Source organism: Bombyx mori, chromosome 13, assembly GCF_030269925.1.
Source record: "Bombyx mori chromosome 13, ASM3026992v2".
Classification (NCBI taxonomy): domain Eukaryota; kingdom Metazoa; phylum Arthropoda; class Insecta; order Lepidoptera; family Bombycidae; genus Bombyx; species Bombyx mori.
The window spans coordinates 1,836,908-1,862,258 of record NC_085119.1 but is presented as its reverse complement, the minus strand read 5'-3'; the positions used below and the strand labels follow the sequence as shown (position 1 = coordinate 1,862,258).

The 25,351-nt window shown below is 38.9% G+C and overlaps 1 protein-coding gene across 1 annotated transcript; it reads right to left on the bottom strand.

Annotated features, from left to right (window-relative positions):
• Positions 1–1,093: 1,093 nt before the first annotated feature.
• LOC101746947 (periodic tryptophan protein 2 homolog) lies at positions 1,094–24,321 on the bottom strand. The gene is made up of 17 exons (XM_038014988.2): positions 24,109–24,321; positions 23,597–23,709; positions 22,017–22,111; positions 21,517–21,645; positions 20,124–20,554; positions 19,246–19,429; positions 16,804–16,971; positions 15,901–16,153; positions 13,879–14,026; positions 12,965–13,156; positions 11,803–11,948; positions 10,694–10,841; positions 9,357–9,500; positions 8,571–8,680; positions 8,002–8,150; positions 7,109–7,316; positions 1,094–1,232 (listed from the first exon to the last, which is right to left on the bottom strand). Exons 1-17 carry the CDS (start codon positions 24,124–24,126, stop codon positions 1,115–1,117), a joined length of 2,754 nt encoding a protein of 917 aa, XP_037870916.1. The 5' UTR covers positions 24,127–24,321; the 3' UTR covers positions 1,094–1,114.
• Positions 24,322–25,351: the final 1,030 nt, after the last annotated feature.

The following is a 25,351-nucleotide window of genomic DNA, read 5'->3' as shown; positions in this document are numbered from 1 at the left end:
TTCAAACCTGCAAGTTCACTTTTATTTGATGTTATCACTAGATAACATCATATTCTCTGGATAACATAAAGTAATTGACGTAACACTGAAGACAGGTCTCTCTCAATAAATCACCAATGAGATTAAATTGCGCGTGATAAGAACTCGGTAAAAATAGACGAAAGATCAATCAATCAGCTGATTTCGACTGAATCGAAGAAGAGGTCTAGGTAAATTGGTAACACGCCTCAACACGGTCCTGCGGCATAGTGTGGTAGACCTCTGCTTCTTACATGGTACTTCATAAATTTAGAAAAAAATATATAGATAATAATTATATAATCAATCTAAGAAAGGGCACAAAAAGGTTACCTTTGTGGAAACTTCCATAAATGTATTCATTATGCATAACATATTAGGTAATTTTTTTTTTTTTCAACTAAACAAAAGTATTCAATCTAAAAAATAAATTAAGAGCTTTGATTGTTCGTACTTAAAGTTCGCAATGTAGAAACTAGGATAAACATCCCGGACTGGAAGTTGGCCGAATTGGGCATTGAATTATCATAAAGACTAAGATAAAACTGTTAAATTATTAGCATTTCAAGATAAGCTTCTACAATAGACTACTATCAACTTCGATAGGTAGCGTCAGTCAAGTCATCAGTCAAGCCTTCTTATTAATGTTTTATTTATTTATAAAATAATAAAAATTTATTCCAAACATAAATTAGGTACAAAAATAAAACAAAACAAATTTAATTACTGGCGGTAGGACCTCTTGTGAGTCCGCACGGGTAGGTACCACCACCCCACCTATTTCTGGCGTGAAGCAGTAATACGTTTCGGTTTGAAGGCTGGGGTAGCCGTTGTAACTATCATGAGACCTTACAACTTATATTTCAAGGTGGATGGCGCATTTACGTTGTAGATGTCTATGGGCTCCAGTAACCATTTAACACCAGGTGGGCTGTGAGCTCGTCCACCCATCTAAGCAATAAAAAAAAATTAAGATAAATAACGAGGCTTGGAAAGGGTTACCGATTCAGCAATGCCTAACAGTAATGAAACTTTTATCACCTTTTATTCTATATGGGAAAAGTAAGACAAACAATAATCATGACAATAACATATTTTATTCAGAATCAGAGGACGTTGGTCCGTCAGTGTCCATGGGCTCAACTTCTTCTCGTTTTAAGACCACATCTCCGACGGTCTTTATGCACCTTATCGTATATTTGTTGAAATCACATCTGAAACAAGTTTGTTAACATAAATAATTAAATGTCTCACTGAAAACATTCGATTATCTTTACGAAATCGGTTTTTGTGGAAGGTTTTTTTGTTTTGTGGAGTCGGCACGCGTAGGTACCACCACCCTGCCTATTTCTGCCGCGCAGCAGTAATGCATTTCGGTTTGATAGGTGGGACAGCCGTTGTAACTATATGGAGACCTTAGGACTCATATCTCAAGGTGGGTGGCGGCATTTACGTTGTAGATGTGGGGTCCGGAAATGATACTATTACCAAACTTAACCAAAATCGTCGTGCCTTAAAAGATAAGACCCCCGGTGCATTCGTATCGAGCAATACGACTGTGCCGGTGTTCGAATCCCGCAGGCGGTACCTTATAATCTAATAAAAACTTACTGAAGAAATGTCCACGAATGACCTCTACGATGAAGGAATAACATCGTATAATATTTGCGTAATTACCATACTAATTGAGACACGCACCTCAATTCGTTGGATGGCGATATTGGCCTTTTTATATCTATAGGCTCCGTTAACCTCTTAACACTAGATCGAGCGTGAGATCGTTTACCCGTCTAGACAACAACAAGAAAAAAATTGAAAATAATCTTTAGTTAAAAAAAATGTAAGAAGATTAATAAAAAAAACACTTTGAGAACCTCTGACAGGGGACATCACGGTCGGAGCGTGACGAAATGTGATAACGTCTCCGAAGGCCATCAGTCATTTATTTGTATGAACCATTTACACGCACGATACCACGATACGGCATATCACAAGTTTTGTGCTAACGACTTTTTATCGCGTCATCGGTGTCGTTATGTCGTAACGGCTTTTGCCTTGACGATATATGTATAGCGCTAGTGACGCGCGGTACGAAACAATTAAAACACTGTATACGACACACGACGTTTTCGTCGTTGACAGCTACTTCGACAAAGCGGCGCGACACGAAAACCCTCTTATTATGGCTGCCGCTAATTACTTATCCGACCGCGACGGAGCAACACAAAGCCGCCGTCGCCCTAAACATGTCTTTGTCCGATCCCCCGGATTCATTCTCGATGCTTTTAGGATCCTCAAGCACCGGTCGAACTCTTCATCGAACTGACGAATCAACCCATAGACACAGCTCACTGAGTTTCTCGCCGGATCTTCTCAGTGGATCGCGTTTCCGATCCGGTGGTAGATTCTGCGAAGCACTGCTCTTACTAGGGCTAGTGTTAGCAATTTCTCTCAGGTTGAGCCCGTGAGCTCGCCTACCCACCCGGGTGTGGCTGAAATAGCCTCTTATGCTACCAGCAAATAGGTAGAAAAAAAAATCGTTGACAAAAAACGTCACCTATGGAAAAAAATAGTACAAACGACATGACGTCTCGTGTGCAAAGCGTATCGTGTCGGTTGTTATAAAACGCTTCTAATTTTTATGTCAAGTTTATTATTTTTATTTTAGAAAAACATAACGTAGTGTCTAAAGTATATGCAAAGACAAACATTGAAAATGCATTTTATTTATTTATAAAGCAATGAAGTTGTATAAAAAGCCAGGAAGTCACTAGACCACAACAAAATGAAAGGGCCCATCGATTATACTAACAATGTAACCGTGAGCAAACTAATGTGTAACATGCCTGTCGCGGTACACTTGACCTTACAATACACAGTATCATCGGTAAAAGAGTAGTTCAGTGTGCTTAGTGCGAGTTTTGAACGTTCTCGAGAGCGTAAAAGTTAACTCAAATTTGTAGGGTGTTTGAACGTTTGCCTACGTTTTCCGCTAGGGGCGCTGTTCCAACTGCATACAAATTTGAGTTAACTTTTACGCAATCGAGAACATTTAAGAACTCGCACTAAGCACATTGGTGCATTGTAAGTTTGCATCGAAGTTACATTTTCGTTTTTTTTTCCTTTGCGAACTATTCAAACTCTCCTAATATTCTCTAAGACTTAAAGAAAAATAAACGGCAAGACGATTTTCGCACCCGTACGTACGGGCTTGATACATGCCCATCAATATTAATTAATAAAATGAATATTGATATATTTTTTAATGGTGGTAGGACCTCTTGTGAGTCCGCGCGGGTAGGTACCACCGCCCTGCCTATTTCTGCCGTGAAGCAGTAATGCGTTTCGGTTTTATGGGTGGGGCAGCCGTTGTAACTATACTGAGATCTTAGAACTTATATCTCAAGGTGGGTGGCGCATTTACGTTGTAGATGTCTATGGGCTCCAGTAATCACTTAACATCTGGTGGGCTGTGAGTACATCCACCCATCTAAGCAATAAAATATTTTATCTGGATTGCATTCTTCGTGGAGCTGTGTTACGTACGCATTTATATAATTTCGCAGATGAAGGTAAACTAGAATGTAACCCACTTGACCATCACTCAAAGACATCGATATTCAAATCAAATCCACTCCTCAAAAACTCCTTTTGAACCCCTGTTCGAGAAGGACACGTCCTTCATAATACACTATGAAATATACAATGGCAATTCGAACGACATAGTAAAAATTATCGCTGACATTAAGTACATGAAACTTTTTTTTTCATATTCTTTAACTGCTGCACATATCCGATTCTTTCTTTCCACACAAAATGTATATGCAATAGCAACGACCTTGATCGTGTAACCGACTTGTGATTCTGTTAGTAGATACACTGTGTATGTCACGTGACACGCGTACTGATGCCACACGTGACAACCCTGATTAGCGAGATCACGTCAAATCTATCATAATTGAAGTGAAACTTCCTTATCGGCGTTGGAAAAAAATTTACCGTCACATTTTTCGGTTACGCGTCACATTTTTCCGTTACGCGCCATCTTTTTTGTATTCATGTCTATGATAATAAAATCCTTTTGTTTAAACTTTATCTAATTTAACTTTTTTGTATTCATGTCTATGATAATAAAATCCTTTTGTTTAAACTTTATCTAATTTAACTTTATTTAACCAATTTCTAGAAAGTTGCATGTAGATCATTTTTCGAAAAATAAGGCCATAAACAAGTTTCACTTCTTACGTGTGTACACTAGTACACGCACACATTTTTTTAAAAATACGAAAATGGAACGTTCACGAATTCGATTAATTTTCTAAGCGACAGCTGATATTTCCGAAACGGTGGAAAATTGTAAAAAAAAAAAAGAATATCTGACATCTTGTTTCTAGGTATCTATATATTAATACGTCAAGGAAAACTTTGTATCCCTTTTTACGAAAATTGCGCGGACAGAGCTGTATGAAATTTCCCACACTTATAGAGACGAAGTGTTTAATGCTATTTTTTTTTTTAAATTATGCATAAAAATACATTAAATCAACACAAAAAACAGGACATACTACCATGTATTACATCACACAAATATATACTTCTTCGTTTATTGTTCAAGTCTGTGGTCAAATTGAGAATAGATTAATATTGTTTGTATTTAACATTATTTTTCTATATAGTGTAGCCTTGACGAAATCTGTGATCAGAAGTATAATAGTAGTATTTGACAACAGAAGCATAACAATATTCAAACTTATAATTTCAAATAATTATGGTCGGATTTCGACTACTGCAAGACCACTAGTATTATAAAAAAGGAACCTTGACTTTAATCGTTGATAATTTGTTGTTCTATATCTGACTTGTTGTTGCTTGACATTGTATTAACATTTCTTCTTTTCGATATGACATGACATTTTTATTAATATTTCAACAAATAGTACTATTTTTTATTATTATTATTTTTCAGAAAGGTAATCTTTTCTTAGCACTTTGGCTAGTCTGAACCACATCCACGGGCCTAAACCAAGTGAACGCAGCGTGTAGTAAGGAAAATTTATGTTGACGGTATGTTATTATGAGGGGTAATTTCGTTTTCGTCTATCTGCAAGAATTTCCTGACTATTCTACATGTATTCAAGATTGCGGCTTTTTGGAGAGTTATGTAGAGAGTTTCTTTGAGGTCTAATAGTTTTAGGCTATGGAGAAGATGGTTGGGAATGACGCCTGTTGTGGAGAGAACTATGGGTACTATGTATACTTTTTCCTGTCGCCAAATTCTGCTCACTTCATCTTTGAGTTCTGCGTACTTGCTTATTTTTTCAGTTATTGTTTTTTGTGTGTGTTAGGAACAGCAATGTCAATAAGGTAAGTGATTTTGTTAACTTTGTCCTGTACAGTTATGTCTGGTCTATTATAATGAATTGTCTTATCGGTGAGAATGGCGCGGTCGTAATAGAGTTTGTGTGTAGTATTTTCTAGAATGGTTTGTGGATTATATTTGTAATATGGAGTGTTTGTGTCTTGTATGAGTGCATATTTGAGTGCAATATTATTATTATTGTATTCCATTTTCGAGCCGTTGAATTGCCAATGCTATGTACGCCATTGTTGTCACATGCATCAGGCCATAAATTAAATAGTTTAAGTTTCTTTTCAATGTTAGTTGTTTGTGGTGTACTTTTTTAAATAAATAAATAAATTATAAATGATTCGAACAGTTATTGTAAAATAAGCGTGCTCTCAATGTTCGAATGCTGTGGAAGCAGCTGAAGATTAGTTAAGTCGAGAAGTTTGTACGTGGATAGCAAGGCGAGTTCACGATCAACCTAATGGAAACAGGAACCTTATGGATGTGTATACCTCGATGGACATCGCATGTGTATACCTCGAGCCGTGTGTTCGAAGCATCGCGGCAGAAATAGGCACGACTGTGGTTTTTACTCGGGCGGGTTCGTAGCGCGTACTACCAGCAGTAAAAGTTTTTATTTTTATTGCTTAGATGGGTGGATGAGCTTACAGCCCACCTGGCGTTAAGTGGTTACTGGAGCCCATAGACATCTACAACGTAAATGCGCCACCCACCTTGAGATATAAGTTCTAAGGTCTCAAGTATAGTTACAACGGCTGCCCTACCCTTTAAACCGAATCGCATTACTGCTACACGGCCGAAATAGGCAGGGTGGTGGTACCTACCCGCGCGGACTCACAATAGTAAAAAAAAGTTTCGGCGTATAACATAATACTGTCTACTAACACACTACAAGGGAGCATATCTACTGGTGTGCGGGTGAACCCATGATGTACGGCGAGCAATGCTCCCTCAACGCGAGGATCTTCCCTCATAAGCGAATCTCGGGTCCAGCTCGCAAGGGCCCATGGACAGCCCGACGCGAACGCCAACATCAATATTGAGGTCGAATACTCCTATAGTCCAGTACGTATACACACTACGGTGATACTGATAGTCGAGACGATGCGGGATATATCGGGATAAACAGTAGTTTGGGGGGAATCGGGACGATTTCCAATTCCAACAAAAAAATTTCAGCGGTTTTATAGTAATATCAATAAAATTGCTATTAAAATGGTTCCTGAGGTTTAAATTTTCATATACAATGCATTATTAGACATAGTTCATTGAAAAATATACACAAAAACTAGCTTGACATGGTACACTTTGGCTTTTGGGGTGAATCGGGTCAGGTACGGGGACAATAGAGTTTTTCGATAGGGCTGACACTGTTTAGTTGTTACGTAGTTGTTACCTTTAGGTAATTAACTTTTCAATATCTTTAATCAGGTACAAAACTATGATGACTAAATTAAGCTATTTAATATTCTTAAACGCTAAATAAAAGCCTTGTTCTATTCAACAAATTTAAATCTAAAAAAAGCATTGTGACAACCCACATTTATCCGTATTATTATTTTTTAATTTTTTTATTGCCTATGTAGGCAGACGAGCACACGGCCCAACTGATGGTAACTGATCACCGTCGCTCATGGACGTCAGCAATGCCAGGGGCAGAGCCAAGCCGCTGCCTACCATTAAAACCTCTAGTCCCTATTCGCTCCAATCTACGGTACTTACATTTTACTCAACTGCGAGTATTTGACGGTCAGAACTTTCTCTACGGCGAGCAGCGCGCTCGGCGGGAACTTGTGTCTCCCCGTCGACACGAGCGCCGTGGTCCAGTGCAGCAGCTGCTCCACGTGCCTGCTGTCCTCGAGGAGGCGCGCTATCGTGCTCAGCAGCCGGTCGCCGTAGTCTTCGTCTAGACTCGATACCGTTAGGGATACTGCGGACAAGAGATTGCGTGTTCGTATCGTTCTCACGGCAACAAACACCTAACGCCATCTAGTAGGCAAACTAGGAAACTATCGGACGACCGTGCGGCCGCGGGGCGGGACGGAGGGCGGCGCGGGGGGCCGGGGGGACGAGGGGACGTTATGATTCGAAGCGAACAGCAATCGAAGACTACAGTACGCTATAGTGGTATGAAGCTAGTACTGGTGAGTACGAAAAGTGGGATCGTTCTAAATTAAAAGCTAAATTAAAATAAGCTACAATCTAAATATATCGTTCATTTTATGTTATCAGATTCGAGTGCCATTACATGCATGAAACATAGCAAATATACGTAAATAAATGAGTAATAAAGTTAAATTACATTGCGTCCCTAAAAACTATTTTAGAGGCATCAATTTTGTATGTAATAGATAAAGATTTGACTTTAAACTCGATTTGGGTGATTTGGGTGATGATTGAAGCTAAAAATATTATTTGTACAAAAGTTTTTAAAATTTTAAATCATTTGTCGTGACGTCATCAGACACGTCATACGTGCGCTCTCTGCCTAGCATGATATTGTAAACACCAAAATTTCCCTTAACTCCGAATCCAATCTTCATATTATTCTCATTATTATATCCGTTTATTTGAGCTAGTAAAACATTTCTCGGCTGCAAATTTCTCGCACTCACTGTCTTTAGTGGGCACAGATTCAAGGCACTCCTGTATGAGCGCTTGCTCCGCCAGCTGTAGGGCGCCGGTGAGGGCGGAGCCCCAGGCGCCGTCTCGGAGGGACTGCCTCACCGCGGCCGGCGTTGACGTCGCCTCCAGTCGATACGGCCTGGAAACAACGGGCTTGTGATGACCATGGACAGCATTCGGCGAACTACTCCGACCGGCGGCAACCACGCACTTTAATCATATCGAGAGTCGAAAGGCCTTTTTTTTTATTGCTTTTGATGGGTGGACGAGCTCACAGCCCACCTGGTGTTAAGTGGTTACTGGTGCCCATAGACATCAATAACTTAAATGCGCCACCCACCTTGAGATATAAGTTCTAAGGTCTCAAGTATAGTAACAGTTGGATTTTCAAGTTAAGCTAACGTCTCACATTCGACGAGAATTACATTCGAAGATTCAAAGCGTGTTAAAAAAGAAGAGAAACAAAAGTCCATTGGCAAATAAGATCTTCTTAGGATCTTATTTGCCAATAGGATCCTGCCTGCATGCCTTAGGATCTTAGATTTTTTCATGGGTATACCTGAAAGTACCGTCGAGGCCGGCGTTCTGGCTGTACAGCATCAGGCCCTCCGTGGCGGCCACCGCGAAGCTCTCCCCGGTCGGCGAGAACCGGACGCAGTACACGCGGACCTGGAACCGGACCAAATGAAACCCAACTACCCTCACTTTACTCCCACCAACTAACTACTTAACCTAAACGAGATACTTTCCTATAGTTGGCAATCTTTACGGATCGGTGGTAGGACGTCTTGTGAGTCCGCACGGGTAGATACCACCACCCCGCCTATTTCAGCCTTGAAGCAGTAATGCGTTTCGGTTGGGAGTGTGGGACAGCCGTTGTAACTATACTGAGACCTTGGAACTCATATCTCAAGGTGGGTGGCGCATTTACGTTGTAGATGTCTACGGGCTCCGGTAACCACTTAACACCAGTTGGGCTGTGAGCTAGTCCACCGATCTAAGCAATAAAAAAAGATCCCATGGAACCGACGATACAATGGAGAATACTTCAATACTCTCTGTTTTGTGCATACTCACGGTACATGCGCATCAGCTACATACAGATCAGAACTGACTGTACATTGTCCCCGTACGTAACCCGATTTACCCCAAAAGCCAAAGTGAATCAGGTCAAGCTAGTTTTTTTATGTTTTTGTGTATATTTTTCAATGAACTACGTCTAATAATTGCATCTTATATGAAAATTTTAGCTTCCGGAACCCCTTTTAATCAATTTTATTGGTAATACCCTAAGAAAATTTGTGTTGGAATTGGAAAAAGTCCGGAACCCGTCAATATACTGTACCTCAGGTTTGACGTTCCTATCGGCCATGTCCCCGGTCTTGACGCCCGGCAATCGGATGTTGACGTTTCCTCCTTCCAGATCCTCCCTCTCTTCCAGTAGCGCCATATTCCCGAACTCCGTGAGGTTGCGGCGATTCACAAAGTCCTGGATGCGACAAAAGACTATTCATATTAAATAACGAAAACGTAAAAATATTAATTCATCTCTGGTTTATGAGGCTTCCAGGTAATATTGATTTATGAGTACTTTGCTGTGATTTTAAGTCTTTTGAGCGGCACGCAATGGAACGCTAGCAGAAGTCAGCTGACGCGCGGGGTCATTGCCCGCACGCTCCGTGTGACGTGGCGGTTCTCATAAACGTTTAATATTGCGGGTTCACAAAATAGATAAAGAATGATATATCTAACTTAATATAAAGTAATTTTGAAAATAAATACTGATATTAATTTATATAATACTAGCTGACCCGGCAGACTTCTTAGTGCCTCAATCGATAAATAAAAGATCTAAGCTTTTGTATAAAAAAAACTTAAAACAAACAAAAGGAATCCGTCCGACGGGGGACACATCAAAGGAAAAACAAAATTGTTATTTTTATTTAATTACGAGCATTTTCAAATTTATCTATCTTTTAAACCTTCTCTGGACTTCCACAAATAATTCAAGACCAAAATTAGCCAAATCGGTCCAGCCGTTCTCGAGTTTTAGCGAGACTAACGAACAGCAATTCATTTTTATATATATAAGATTATCGAAGACTAAAAGGCTATTTCGTTTAAGCGACATTTCGCTCAATACGCGACATTTATCTTTGTAATTAAAGGTTGCTTTTATTTGGTTTTAGTATCAAATATTCAATGTTTTCAATTGAATTTCAACGAAGTATACCCCATACAAACACCTGTTTTTTTTTTTTGTTATGATACTTTTTCCAAAATTTTCAACCTTAAATGACTTTCCTGTGAAGTTGCAAAAATGTCGCGTAAACCAAATAACCTTTCACTCCTCTTAATTATTATTATTATTCCTACCTATGCTGATAGTCTAGATAAGCGTAACCTTAACTAGTAGGTGAGCTCACGGGGCTCAAACCTGACGACGTTGCTAACACGAACCCTAGCAAGAACAGTGCTTCGCAGAATGTACCACCGGATCGGAAACGCGACCTACTGAGAAGATCCGGCGAGAAACCTCAGTGGGCTATATCTGTGGGTCAATTTACTACGAACTACTAAGAACAATGACCGGTTCACTCCTCGATCTATAATCGATGTGTAATTTAGTTTTCTTTCACCTTATAAAAAGTAACGATAGTAGCAAAGTAATAGGTAACTCACATTAACAGCATCCAAAGATCTATTTTCCGTGACGACAAACTTCTTGATGAGTACGGAATCCTTCACGCTATAAAGACAAACGTTCTTCGAGTTGCCGCCTCCCAGTATGCAGGTACCGTCAGCAGAATAGCATATTGTTGTGAACGCTCTGAAAGTAGAGACAAGTTTTATGAGATCTCTAAGTATCAATGAAACGACTTTTCAATAATAGTAGTATTATTATTATTATGTATCTTTATTCAGTAAAAAAATATAATAAAAAACTATAACATTCTGTTAGTATAAATAATCTATGTTGTTAGTAACTTAAAAACCAAACACATCACTATTAGACTATTTGTTACAATTTTTTTTTTCATTAATAAATTCACTCAATAATATCATTTAGTAATTTAATGGTTAGATTAACAAAGACTTCGATTGTAATATTAAATATTCTTATCACAACAAGTATAAATTGTAATTTTCGAAATGTTTAAGTCTAAAAAAGTACCAGATTAATTAATTTATTTAGGTCTTTATAATGTAATATTTATATTTAAAACCCAAGGCTTCTCTACTCTCTTCTTCAAAGATAGGACAGCGTTAATAATGGTAGGTGCAATGAAATATAAATTTGTTTTTGCAATCATTTAAGGATATTTTTTTATTGCTTAGATGGGTGGACGAGCTCATAGCCCACCTGGTGTTAAGTGGTTACTGGAGCCCGTAGACATCCACAACGTAAATGCGCCACCCACCTTGAGATATAAGTTCTATGGTCCCAGTATAGTTACAACGGCTGCTCCACCTTTCAAACCGAAACGCATTACTGCTTCACGGCAGAAATACGCAGGACGGTGATACCTACCCGCGCGGACTCATAAGAGGCCCTAACACCAGTAATTACGCAAATTATAATTTTGCGGGTTTGATTTTTATTACACGATGTTATTTATTCCTTCACCGTGGAAGTTAATCGTGAACACTTTTTAAGTACGTATTTCATTAAAAAAATTGGTACCCGCTTGCGGATTCGAACACCGGTGCATCGCTCGATACGAATGCATCGGACGTCTTATCCGTTAGGCCACGACGACTTCAACATATCCTACGAAAATGAGACTCACTTGGTTTTCAAGAGTGTCTGCGGCGTGACCAGGTCGGTTTCTGCCCTCCCAGAGCCCAGGTCGGACCTGCCCTCCACGCTACCCGTCTGCTCGCACGTGCTCGGCTCGAAGAACGTTATGTTGCCGTCCAGGGTCGACACCGCGATCTGCACAAAATTAGTACACGTTACATTCTACTGACAACCCTAGTTAATCTATATATACATATATATTAATACCGCTTTTTACGAAAATTGGCGTGGACGGATGAGAATGAAATTTCCCACACTTATATAGAATACTAGCTGACCCGGCAAACGTTGTTGTGCCATATATAAGATTTCTAGGGAATTTCTAGTGTAGAAAAAAAAAACTAACTTATTGTAAGTGTGTAAGGATGTTGTAAACGATGAGGGACTATAAAAATAACAAAACCTCATTCAACCACATAATGCCGCATTATAACAAAAAAAATTGTCCAAAAAATAAAAAATTAATGTTAGGGGTGGACAACCCTTTTCACTTAGGGGTATGAAAAATAGATAGTAGCCGATTCTCAGACCTAATTACTGAACATGCATATAAAATTTCATAAAAATCGGTCAAAGCGTTTCAGAGGAGTATGTTAATTAACATTGTGAAACGAGAATTTTATATATAAAATAGGAAAGGAGTGCAATATGCTACTTCTTTTTTTTCCTACCGACGCCGAAAGTTCGGTTTTCGTCCCGCTGTACAGGGAAGAAAGTGTAACTTTTCCTCCCTGGGTACTGAAAAGTGCGCATGCGCGTTAGTGTCTACGTCTGCTCTCACGCACCTAAAATTCTCCGCCATTGTTTGCTCGGGTAATTTGCAATATTGTGTTTAGTGTAAAAGTGAAATAAACAAAAGGCAATAAAATTTCATAGTGAAGTATCAAACAAAGATGAGTTCGTCAGACAGTTCTTATTCAATTAGTAGTAGTTTATTGAAAAATTTAAAAACAGTTAAATTGTTTCTTTTATGGCCCCCCGCCAGGGCTTCGACCCTGGACCCCGACTCGGTACTCCACGGGTGCTAAGTTTTTTACAATGTCGAACTTTCGGCCTGGTAGGAGAGAAAATAGTATGTGCACTGCGGGAAAAAACGTAGGACATCTCATCCCGCGTGTTTCGTGAATGTATAAGTCAGCTGCCAGACCCACCTCTTCCCCGTCGGGTCTGAAGGCGACTTGCAGCGCGTCAGAGTTGAGTCGGATCGGCTCGCACTGCACCTCCCGGTCGATGCAGTCCCACAGACGGACCGTCCCGTCCCAGCTGGCGGAGGCCAGGCGCGTGCTGGTCAGCGTCGGGCTGAACGCGAGACTCGACACCGGCGCCTCGTGACCACCTAGAACCTGATTTTGATACGCTTTTATTAGCTTCAGACGTATGTATGTACGTTTGTAACGGAATCTTTGAACATGATTTTGACCCCTTTAAAAAACGTCGGATTAATTCGAAATTTGGTAATCTTATTAAGGACCGATGACAATTTAATATTTAAAAAAATAATTAAAAATTGAAATTCAACTAAAAAATTAAAAATAAATAATAGTTCAGAAAAAACTAACAAAATACGCTTTTATAGAAAAACCAACGTAAAAATATAAAAAAAATTTCAATAAGTTAAAAATAGTTATTAATTTAATTTTTTACACTATTTTTAAGAATTAAAATAGTGTAAAAAAAATTATTTTATTGTAAAAAAGCGTGGAATGCTTTTCAGAATATTATCAAAATAACCTTTCTACTCATATCTGTTCATAAAATATTTATAACTACTGATACCGTGCAATTTATTAAAATTTATTTTCTATTTTTTAGTTGGATTTTCTATAAAAGGGTATTTTGTTAGTTTTTTTAAACTATTATTTATTATAAACGAAACTTTATTTGTGACGCACTCATTACTTATGAGCAAGGAAACCACTTATGAGGTGTATTAAAGCAAGTCGACTACACGAAATACTTACTAACGACGTCATGCAATACGTTGCCGTGTTTGAGAACAAACATAACGTTTACGGGTCAACACATCATGTTATTAGTCAGCCACAGTTTCCTCGAACTTCATTACCTCTAGCAACTTCCCGAACTTGATCGACCAAACGAATATTTCGAAGACGTCCTGACCGCCGGCCGCACAGAACTCTCCGCTGGAGTCCAGCGCCACACAGCTGAACTGCACCAGGCTGGGTGACGTCAGCGTACGGAAGTTGCGGTATCTGAAACAACAATCATCATCATCATCACGATTCATGAGGTCGATGTCTCAATTGAAGTTTGTTCGCGGCGTGACTCGCACCACAATGCAATGGAAGAAACGCTGTATTTTAGTGCTTTATTTATTAGACAATGATTTTTTATACAACAGATATGTTATCTTCATAGTAACTGACTCTTCAAATCTGATCGCGCCATATATATCTACATAACTACCGATATAGTGCACACACATGTTGACAAGTAGCATTAATGAAAAGTAAAAAAGATGGGATAAGCGCTTGAGTAAAAAAGATAGCTATAATTGGAACGATTGCACTTATTATATTATTATTGCATTTGTTTAGACACGACTAAAGACGAAACGTCCCAATTGGCCTGTTTTCGAGTCTTCACTTGACGTGCGCTTGAAACATATCTGCTTCTTTTTACATATAAAATATCATTGTTATTAGATCAATTTTTCAGTTGCAGACATTAAAACGACATATCGTCGCCGACATTTACGATATCGAAACCTATAAATGTCACACGACACCTTAAGACATGAGATTGCAATATTGTATCGTACGTACGGTTTTAAATATAATTATGTAAGATTGTAGCATTTATTATCCCTATGGTGTTTAAATACTCCTTGTAAAACGCACATCGCAAGATGCCATAAGATTTTGGAAAAGAGAAGATGACGCAGTAATATTCTTATCTCAGACAAAGATTCTCTGAACTCTCAAACAAAAATTGAAATCGTATAAAATTAAACTGGTAAAAAAAACCTTCAAACATAACTGTCGAGTTCCAGTGGTAACACCAAATATGACTAAAACAGAGTGGGTAGATTTGTTTGCTCCTAGCATCCTACCGGCAGTCTACCCGTGACTGACTAACTTCACTTTCACCCAAGTTCTGGTAACAACTCGTGAAATAACCGCGTGCGTAAAAAATAATGGTAGGCAGCGGCTTGGCTTTGCCCCTGGCATTGCTGACGTCCATGAGCGACGGTGACCACTTACCATCAGGTGGGCCGTATGCTCGTCTGCCTACAAAGGCAATAAAAAAAATAAAAAGATAAAAGATATGGAGAAGTAAGGAACACTCTCAGTGTATTAAAAAGTGTCCGTTGAAAGAGGGCCAAATTAAGGTGGCGCTACAGTAGCAAATGGAGAGATTTTAAAAACAGCGCCATAAACTATAATATTAAAGTAGGAAACTAAATTAAGAAAAAAACGCTTTTTACAGCTTAAAGAGTAATAAGACTAAATATATAATTGAGATTTTAAGTAATGCATACCTACATACATATCACGAAAAATATTATTTTTTTCAACCCAGCACAATTCACTCTGCTTTAAAGCTGCTATATTCATATAAGTTCCACTTCCTACACTAGCGCTATTTCTGAGTGAGTCTTCCAACAATAACTTGCCGTTTACATGTGTACACTTTTTCAACTTGTCCCCTATACATTTTTTTAAGAAACTTTATGACCCGGTAACTAAGACCTCTAAGTCATAATATCGAATGAAATGAAGATGATTAGTTTGAGACATTAATCAACTGGGATAAAATTGAGATGATATGGGATGAAATATAATCTCAGTAAAATGGTGGTCATTTACTGAGATTTTTTCAGTGGATTTTTTGGAGGATCCCGAGAAGTTACGTTCAGCGGCTTTGTTTCATTTTCCCATATTTGTGCACTTTCACAGATATTAAACAGTTAATAAACTGCCATTTAAACCTGAAGAAACACTAAATCGACAAAATAAAACAAATCACACAACTTCACTCCTCGCGTTCCCGCCAAAAAGTCCTCCCCTATTCAAGATGGCGCTCCTTGCATGATTGCATCTACCCGCCATAACGTAAAACTAACCTGGTCAAGTCGTAGCATCGTACAGTGCCATCTAGCGACGACGACACGAAGAACTTCTTGTTGGCGCTGCACGTGACGCCGCTCACGGTCGCCTTGTGCTCGTGGAAGGTCACGAAGCAGAAGCCGTTCGTCGTGTTCCAGACCTTCACTTTACCGTCGAAACCCCCGGTCACGACGTGCAGCCCGTCCGGCGAGTACGCCAGGCACGTCATGTCCAACGAGTGACCCTGCTGCTTCATCACGTATTGCTCGCCTGTGGAGTCATCGACGAGCCAAGTCACGTAAAGACATCTGGTCCCAAACCAGAACTCTCTGTACTACGGGAACCCCTATACATATGTACGTTTACATATACATACGTTTGCAGTCGTCGTGGCGTCGGCGTCCGGTGCATTCGTGTTGAGCGATGCACCGGTGTTCGAATCCCAGGCGGGTACCAATTTTTCTAATGAAATACGTGCTCAACAAATATTCACGATTGACTTCCACGGTGAAGGAATAACATCGTGTTATCAAAATCAAACCCGCAAAATATAATTTGAGTAATTACTGGTGGTAGGACCTCTTGTGAGTCCGCACGGGTAGGTACCACCACCCTGCCTATTTCTGCCGTAAAGCAGTAATGCGTTTCGGTTTGAAGGGTGGGGCAGCCGTTGTAACTATACTTGAGACCTTAGAACTTATATCTCAGGGTGGGTGGCGCATTTACGTTGTAGCTGTCTATGGGCTCCAGTAACCACTTAACACCAGGTGGGTTGTGAGCTCGTCCACCAACCTAAGCAATAAACAAAATTAATAAAAACCTACACTTGTCTGTCTGTAGCTAATACTAGTCCGTATCAAGTCACAGATCTGTTCGCAGCATGCCTCACCTCGACTAGGAAATCAAAATGAGGAACTTACTTTGCCACTCCCAGACCAGCAGCTGACCGATGTTGGGACAGGCGAACGCGATCCAGTCCCCGGGCGGCGACACGCTGATGCTGCTGATGCGGTGCTCCGATATGCTGAGCGTGTGGATCAGATTCACGTCCGGCATCTCGTGCAAGAAGAACAGACCGCTCGAGAAACCTGAAGCGAAATCGGACTTTTTGGCGGGAACGCGAGGAGTGAAGTTGTGTGATTTGTTTTATTTTGTCTATTTAGTGTTTCTTCAGGTTTAATATGTGTAATAACGGTGGTTTATTAACTGTTTAATATCTGTGAAAGTGCACAATTGTGGGAAAATGAAACAAAGCCCCTGGACGTAACTTCTCGGGATCCTCCAAAAAGTCCACTGAAAAAATCTCAGTAAATGACCACCATTTTACTGAAATTATATTTCATCCCATATCATCTCATTTCATTTAATTTCATCCCAGTTGATTAATGTCTCAAATTAATCATCTTCATTTCATTTCATTTCACTCCATTTTATCATTTTTCATAAAATTATGAATATAAATTAAAATAAGACATGACCCAAAGTTATTAGTTCAGTCTTAGTTACCAGGTCATAAAATTCCTTTAAAAAAAATAATGAAGCGAAATCACGTAGTTTACAGTAAGGGGGCGTCCATTAATTACGTGAGGTGTTCTAGGGGGGGATCAAGCTAAATCTTTCCAAATCTCACTTAGGGGCGAGGGCTGGTCTTGACAAATATCACGTAATTAATTATATTTCTCGCAGAAAACGGTGTAAAATTGAGTGAAAAATTATTGTTTTTTTTTCTCAATAATCCAACACTTTTACTGTCCAAACAGAAGTTTTGAAGAATCTCGCGTGAGATTAGAGGAGGGGGGGAGGGAGTTGAGAAAAATCTTACGATATCTCACCAAGGGGGGAGAGAGGGGGTCAAAAAATTATCAAAAACGCCTCACGTAATTAATAGACGCCCCCTAACAATCGGTTTGCAGGGTGGGGCAGCCGATGTAATTATACTGAGACCTTAGCATTTATATCTCAAGATGGGTGGCGCATTTACGTTGTAGATGTCTATGGGCTCCAGTAACAACTTAACACCAGGTGGGCTGTGAGCTCGTTCAACCATCTAAGCAATGAAAAAAACAACAATCACCAATTAATCCAAATGCAGTCCGACATTTTTTTGTTTACTTAACACCCGGTGTGAAGTGGTTACGGGAGCCCATTGACATCTAAAACGTAAATTCCGCCACACATATATTCCATTTTATATTCCATTCTCTTCTATCAGCCGTCATCTCAACACTCACTCCTCTCTCTCTCTATTAACACACTCCATCTATGTCTTCTTCGGTCGACCTCTTCCCCCTCTACCTTGCTCTACCATTTTCAAACATCTCCTAGTCACATGCATCTTCTCTCTATGCATAATATAAATAACTGAAATATGATAATATAATTGAAAATAAATATAACTGATAGTGAGTGGTTACCGTCGCTCATGGACATCAGCAACGCGAGGGTCACAGCCAAGTGGCTGCCTCCCAAGAGCAATGGTAACGCTAGGCAATCCTAAAATGAGTCACGAATTTGAGCGAAGTACTCGAGTGCGCAGCGAAGGCAGAGTGTGGACAGTCTTGTCTTCATCTTCAGTTGTCCAGTCACCGTTCTCGTCGACCGACCCGTCGCTTGCGACCAAGGGCTCGGCGAGTAAACTAACCCATAGACACAGTCCACTAAGGTTCTTGCCAGATCTTCTCAGTGGGTCGCGTTTTCGATCCGGTGGTAGATTCAGCGAAGCACTGCTCTTGCTATGACTAGTGTTAGCAACGTCGTCAGGTTTGAGCACCGAGAGCTCACCTAGTTGTTAAGTTACGGCGACATAGCCTCTCAAGGCTATCAGCTTAGGTAGGAAAAAAGATGTGTGGTGCCGTGGGACACCGGATAGGAACGAAGTTCCTTATTATAAAAATATTAATTTTAAGTTCTATTCGAGGTATAAAGAAAACAAAACTGGAGGTTTCGCAACAACCCACGGTCATTCGGTAACGTGCGAACTTATTGTGGTACACTTCATTCACGGTTGTTTGCATAAGAGTTAGTGTATTGCGCAAACGAACGCTCTGAGATCATGGCCAATGAATGATAAAAAAAAATGTTATTTTTGTACGTTAGTACAAAGTTAAGTCGTACACTGTGTGCATTACTAATTTGTACGTTATTACAAAGTTAAGTCACTACTAATAAAAATCTTACGTTACGGACTTTTTTTCCCGGTTAGGGTACCCCTCCGCATTGTCCCATAAGGAACTTCGTTCCAAAAAAACACTTCAGTTATTCTAAGATAAACACCTTAGTTCTCTTTGCTGTCTAAGGCATCCGGAGCATTTTCCTCCAGCACCACATTTCGAAACTATCAGGGGAATCGTGTCTCCACTCACCGGTCACTAGCAGCTTATTCTCCTTGTGGTACTGAACGGCCGTGAGCTTGACCTTCCGATCGGCGTTGCGTATCGCATCGCCGATGTAGTGCCTCCCCAGTTTTTTGTACATCAATCTCTTATCGTTCTCTTCAGAGTTAACCTTCGAATTGTTCTGTTCTTGTTCCGCGTCTCTGTCGCTGTCCTGATTGAGATATAAAACTGATCATTTATTTTGTTTCTAGTACCTAGAACTGTGTGCTAAGTGCGAGTTTTTTAACGTCCTCGATAGCGTAAAAGTTAACTCTTGTAACGTTTGCCTACGTTTGCCGCTAGGGGCGCTGTTCCAACTGCATACAAATTTGAGTTAACTTTTACGCTAACGAGAACGTTAAAGTACTCGCACTAAGCACACTGACACCGAGATTAACAAACATTGAATAAACTTGAAACAACTTAGTGTTAATTTTATTTAAATCATTTGGCTGCGCAATTAATTACAGCACATATAAATATCGCACACATAAAAGGACAAAAATAAAATAGTGTAGGACATCTTATGAATACTGAATGCACTGTACTGAGACATTAGAAATCATGTCTCAAGGTTTGTGGCGGATTTACGTTAGTGACGTGTATGGGCTCTGGTAACCACTTAATACCAGGTGGCCCGTGAGAAAGTTTCGTCCGTAAGAAAACACTACTTTTTTTTTGTTGGACAATGGTTTGGAATGAAATTTAGTAACATCTATATTTTTTCTTAAAAACGCCTACATTTTTCCTGTTTACAAGAAAAAAAAATATAAACAAAACGTAATACATAAAGCGAATCTAAATCTTGATAAAATTTCAACTATCGATTGAGCGAGCACTACTAAAACACAAATATTCAAACTTACATATTCCTTTTCTTTCTCAATATCATCCTTTGCGTCAAATTCTTCCTCTAGATTACCCTCGTTCTGCAGTCTCACTCGTTTCTTGCGCGACGTGTCATCCTGCTTCACTGCAAGCTCATCGGCATCTATACTGGCCTCCCACAAGCACAGCTGACCGTTCCTACTGACCGTTATCAGATCTAAGCTTTTCCTCTCGAAGAAGACACCGATAATTTTATCTGTGTGTCCGCTGAGCGAATACATAGTGATGTTCTCTAAATATTCGACGGTGTGAATCTTCGTTGTCGTGTCTTTCGATCCGACCGCCAGGAGTCTCGAGCAGGACGACCAGTCCAGACACGTCACTTCGTCTAGGGCTTTCTTGAAGACACGTTTCATGATGAAGGGCCGGTATTCGCCGGTGAAATGTACCGGTGCTGTCATCACGAATACTGAAATTTAATGAAATTCCTTTTTTTACCTAAGCTGATAGCATTGAGAGGCTATTTCAGCGTAACCTTAGCTAGCAGGTGAGCTCACGAGGCTCAAACCGGAGTGATGCTAACACTGACCCTATCAAGAGCAGTGAAACGTGACCCACTGAGAAAATCCGGCGAGAAACTCAGTGGGCTGTGTATATGGGTAATTCTTCTAAGCATTCAGGTTCGTTATTAAATTTCTCTTGACCACAATAAAACTGTGAAGTATTCAAAACATGGAAAATACTGGCCTCGAAATTGAGTTGTAAACAAAATTAAACATAGTTTTTTTTTTTATAATTATTTAGATTTGTTGAACTTTCTGTGCATTTCTGTGTGACACTTCTCTTCTTCTTAACCTCTTCACAATAGCTTGGCTTGACTTGAGATAATCAAAATTTAGTATTTATTACAGTATTGTAAACTATACATAATTATATTATATTCACAAATAGCTTTTTCTATCAGACTATTTCAGTCTCTAAAAATAGTTTTGTTATTATGATTTGAGTGTTTTTTATTTGTCTAAGTTCGACTAAGAAGCATTAGTAAAGTAAAGAAGTTTATTAAAAAGGAAACAAAAAATATGATGATATTAGTTAGGAAACTACTTTTATAATAAATTAGCGACCCGCCTTCACTTCGCTTCGGAAACATTAAATTTTATAATCGATAGCTGAGTCCCGCGATGTTACCGCGGTTGACGCCGTTTGGAAAACACAGATCTGTTAAAACCATATGTAGATCTCATCTATGGCACCTTAATGGTGCTTTCACGAAAACATTCCTTAAATAACAAAATTAACCATATAAAGTTCTAAAACAATCAGATAAAGAACAAGACCAAAAATCATGTGCAAAAACTGATAATTAGGTAAAGACAAAGTTACATTGAAGCTCGAATTGACTCAACATATTGAAACAAATCAACGTACCTGTATTATCGCAGCACACGGCAAAGTATTTTCCATCAGGACTAAACTTAACCGCATTCACTTGCTGCTTGAACTTATACTTGTGTAACACCACAGAAGTTGTAAGACTTATAATTTGTGCTTCACCCTCTAGATACAAATAAAATATTTTTCTAATCAACAATATTTTGTAGTACAAAGTTAAATTGTGTAACTATGTAATGGACAAAGCCAGGAACAAGATAGATCTTAAGAGATTTTTTTTTTTTGAGAATCTAACGAATTCTTTCCAGAGGAAAATGGCGGTGCTTGGGACATCAGTTTTTCAGTATGACAATCATAAAACTAAGATACTTATTATGAAACAAAATGAAAAAACCTATAGGAATTTCTAGTTTGAATATGTCTTGACTCCCAGTATACTTTTTTCATTAAATAAATAATGTAGAAAAAGATACATGAAAAAAGGTCTATGCCAAAAACTGTTTCGTTATATAAGTAAACAAACTTAATGTACTTACTTTCCGTAACAGCCAACAATGTCATTCCATTTGGTGCAATATCAACAGCTGTATAATTGTAGTGACTTTCAAATGATAGAGTGTTACTTTTATTCCTGTGATAAAATTGTAAACAGAATTACTATACAACTTTATTATTTATTATTGTGTGGACACTAAAACGACACATTTCTGCCAATCATAATCAACTGCATGATATGGCTCTGAAGTAATACTAATACTAATAAATTATTATCATGAAGAAAACAATCATTGAATTGACTTGGGATAAATATTTGCACTAAATGTAGTGTTGGCTCAATCAAATGCAATCAGTGACCCGACAACTTCATTCCACTGGTAACACTAGTTATTTATTATGTTAAAGTTGTTATTTAAAAAAACTGCTCTTTTTTTTTCCTACCTATGCTGATAGCCTTGAGAGGCTACTTCAGCGTACCCTAGCTTGTGTAGGTGAGCTCGCGGGGCTCAAACCGGAGAATTGCTAACACCGCCCTAGCAAGAGCAGTGCTTCGCAGAATCTACCACCGGATCGGAAGCGCGACCCACTGAGAAGATCCGGCGAGAAACTCAGTGGGCTGTGTCTGTGGGTTAATTCGCTCGTCGAGCCCTTCGTCGCAAGCGACGGGTTCGGCGAGGACGGTGACCGGTGCTTGTATTGCCTAAAAGCACCGTTAATGGATCAGGAGGATCCGTGATGACGTGCTTTGGGCGACGTCGAAGGTTTACCAAACGGTCTACAGGATCGGGTATGTAGTTTCCGGCGGCCACGACAAGAGGGTTCTCATGTCGTGCCGCCTTCTCAAAGTGGCGCAGCGATGCCGACTGTAGATACTTAGAACTGCTCTGTGATGTCTTGCTGTCCCAACGAGTTTTCAATAAGACATGAATGCTTCACAGCAGAAATGATAAAAATGTATTTTTCCTATCATCAATAATTCATGTTAAAGGTATGGAGAGTGTGGATAGTCTAAGCCTCTAATGCCAGCATAATGTAATGCTAAAATATTTGTAAATAATACTTCAATAATTAACAAAGAACTATCAATAATACTCAATCATAGAGCTATATCTTTATATTATAATTTTGGTAGCAAACTAGTCTTAATTGTCAAAATATTGAAATCTCCAAAAACATAATATCTAAAGCAGTGCATGATATCCAGATTGGTCTTGTATATTCTCATCTTATGCACCACTCTATGTATATAGCCAATTTTACTTTAATAATAATTAATTAGCCTTAATGAAATGACAATAATAAATATATGGTCTTGACTGATAATAATTAATTAGCCTTAATGAAATGACAATAATAAATATATGGTCTTGACTGATAATAATTAATTAGCCTTAATGAAATGACAATAATAAATATATTGTCTTGACTGATATTTTTGGAGCTTTCTATTTGTGCTAACGTTCAGTACATTATACTGCAACAAATCTGCTCATAGTCCAGGAGACTGGACAGATCATTAAATAAAATAATCCAGTTAAATGATCTCAAAACTTAATTTACATTCAGTTTCAGTATTTTTTGTTTGTATTCAATTTTGTATACAATAAAGACTACTTACTGTTTCAAATTATATATGGTTATTCTGTTACCAACTGGACTGATAACGCAATTTCCATCTTTACTGAAGAGCACATCACCTTTACGGTAAACTGTTCCGAGTAAATTTTGAAACTGTAATAATAAACATTCTACTCTCATAAACTCACAAGGGCCCAAGCTTTGATAATACTAATGTTATTAATGTCAGGTATATTGATACATACTACCCGAGTTGGTTGGGGTATCTAGTTTGAATGTGAGTGTAGACTCAGACTAGAAACCCCACAGCTTTAAATTATGATACAGTACTCATGGCTACTAATAACTCAACAATAAATAAGGTTATGTTGTAAAGTTAGGAAAATATTTAAACTCATTAATACGTATTCTAGTTTAGTACCGCACTTTCGTGCCATATATACAGTGGACTATTCTAACTGGATATAATGGTCCTTTATAATGAATGTATTCATTCAATAATTAGTATTTCTTTTAAAATAAAACACATTGTTATATTAATGACATTTTTACCTTATAATTAAACTTCATGGTGACTAAAGTGCTTCGTAACTATGTAATAATTCTATTGAATTTGCTCTTAATATTTGAAACAACTGCATAAAGAATCACACCATATTCATCGTGAAATTGTGTTCGGTTCATAAATAAACTTAGAACCACAATGTGAATCTATTTGTTTTTACATTTCCTGTCACTGATAGATAGCTGTCAATGCTGTCATTGCTACTATTGATTGGTCTATTAGATGGGCAAAGGAAACTTTGCCGATATAGATAAATTTTATAAGTTAAGAACCAAAGCCTTGAACGTCGTATCAAACGTGAAATGAACTGATTTATAAATATTAAATGAGATGATATGAGACAACACTAAGATTTGTATTATTTTAGCGAAGTCAATAATGAAAAGCATATTTAAGTTAATATTTTATAAACACCCTTTTTAAGCCCAATTCATCAGCCCGCTGACTTTCAAGCCTTCTCTTCTCAACGGCCTGTAATTCCTATGTGTTATGAGATACTTTCGGGAAGTAGCTGCCTGGTAGGCCTCAGATGCACTCTGGCAGCTCTTATCAAGCTCTACTCCTATTGAGTGAGTCTGAGTTCACCCACTCCGAGTCAGAGTTTGAAGTTGTCGTGGCCTAAAGGACAAGACGCTCGGTGCGTTCGTATCTAGCGTTGTAGGGGTTTTCGAATCCTGCAGGCGGGTACCAATTTCTCTAATGAAATACGTACGTGGCAAACGCTCACGATTGACTTCCACGGTGAAAGAATAACATTGTGTAATAAAAATGAAACCCTCAAAATTATAATTTGCGTAATTACTAGTGGTAGGACCTCTGGTGAATCCGCACTGGTAGGTACCACCACCCTGCTTAATTCTGCCGTGAAGCAGTAATGCGTTTTGGTTTGAAGGGTGGGGCAGCCGTTATAAGTATAGTGAGACCTTAGAAGTTATATCTCAAGGTCGGTGGCGCATTTACGTCGTAGATGTCTAGGGGCTCCAGTAACCACATATCACCAGGTGTTTTTTTTATTCCTTAGATGGACGGACGAGCGTTAGCGTTAGCTTAACAAAATAAACCATAATAATATAGTAAAAATCGTTGATAGCACAGGCAGACTGGAGCTCAGCGGTACACTTAATTTAGAAGTAACGGACAACTTTGTTTACCTGGACTCCAACATCAGCAACAATGTCTCTTTTGAACCGGAGATTCGCAGACGGATTGGGATGGCAAAAGGTGCCATGT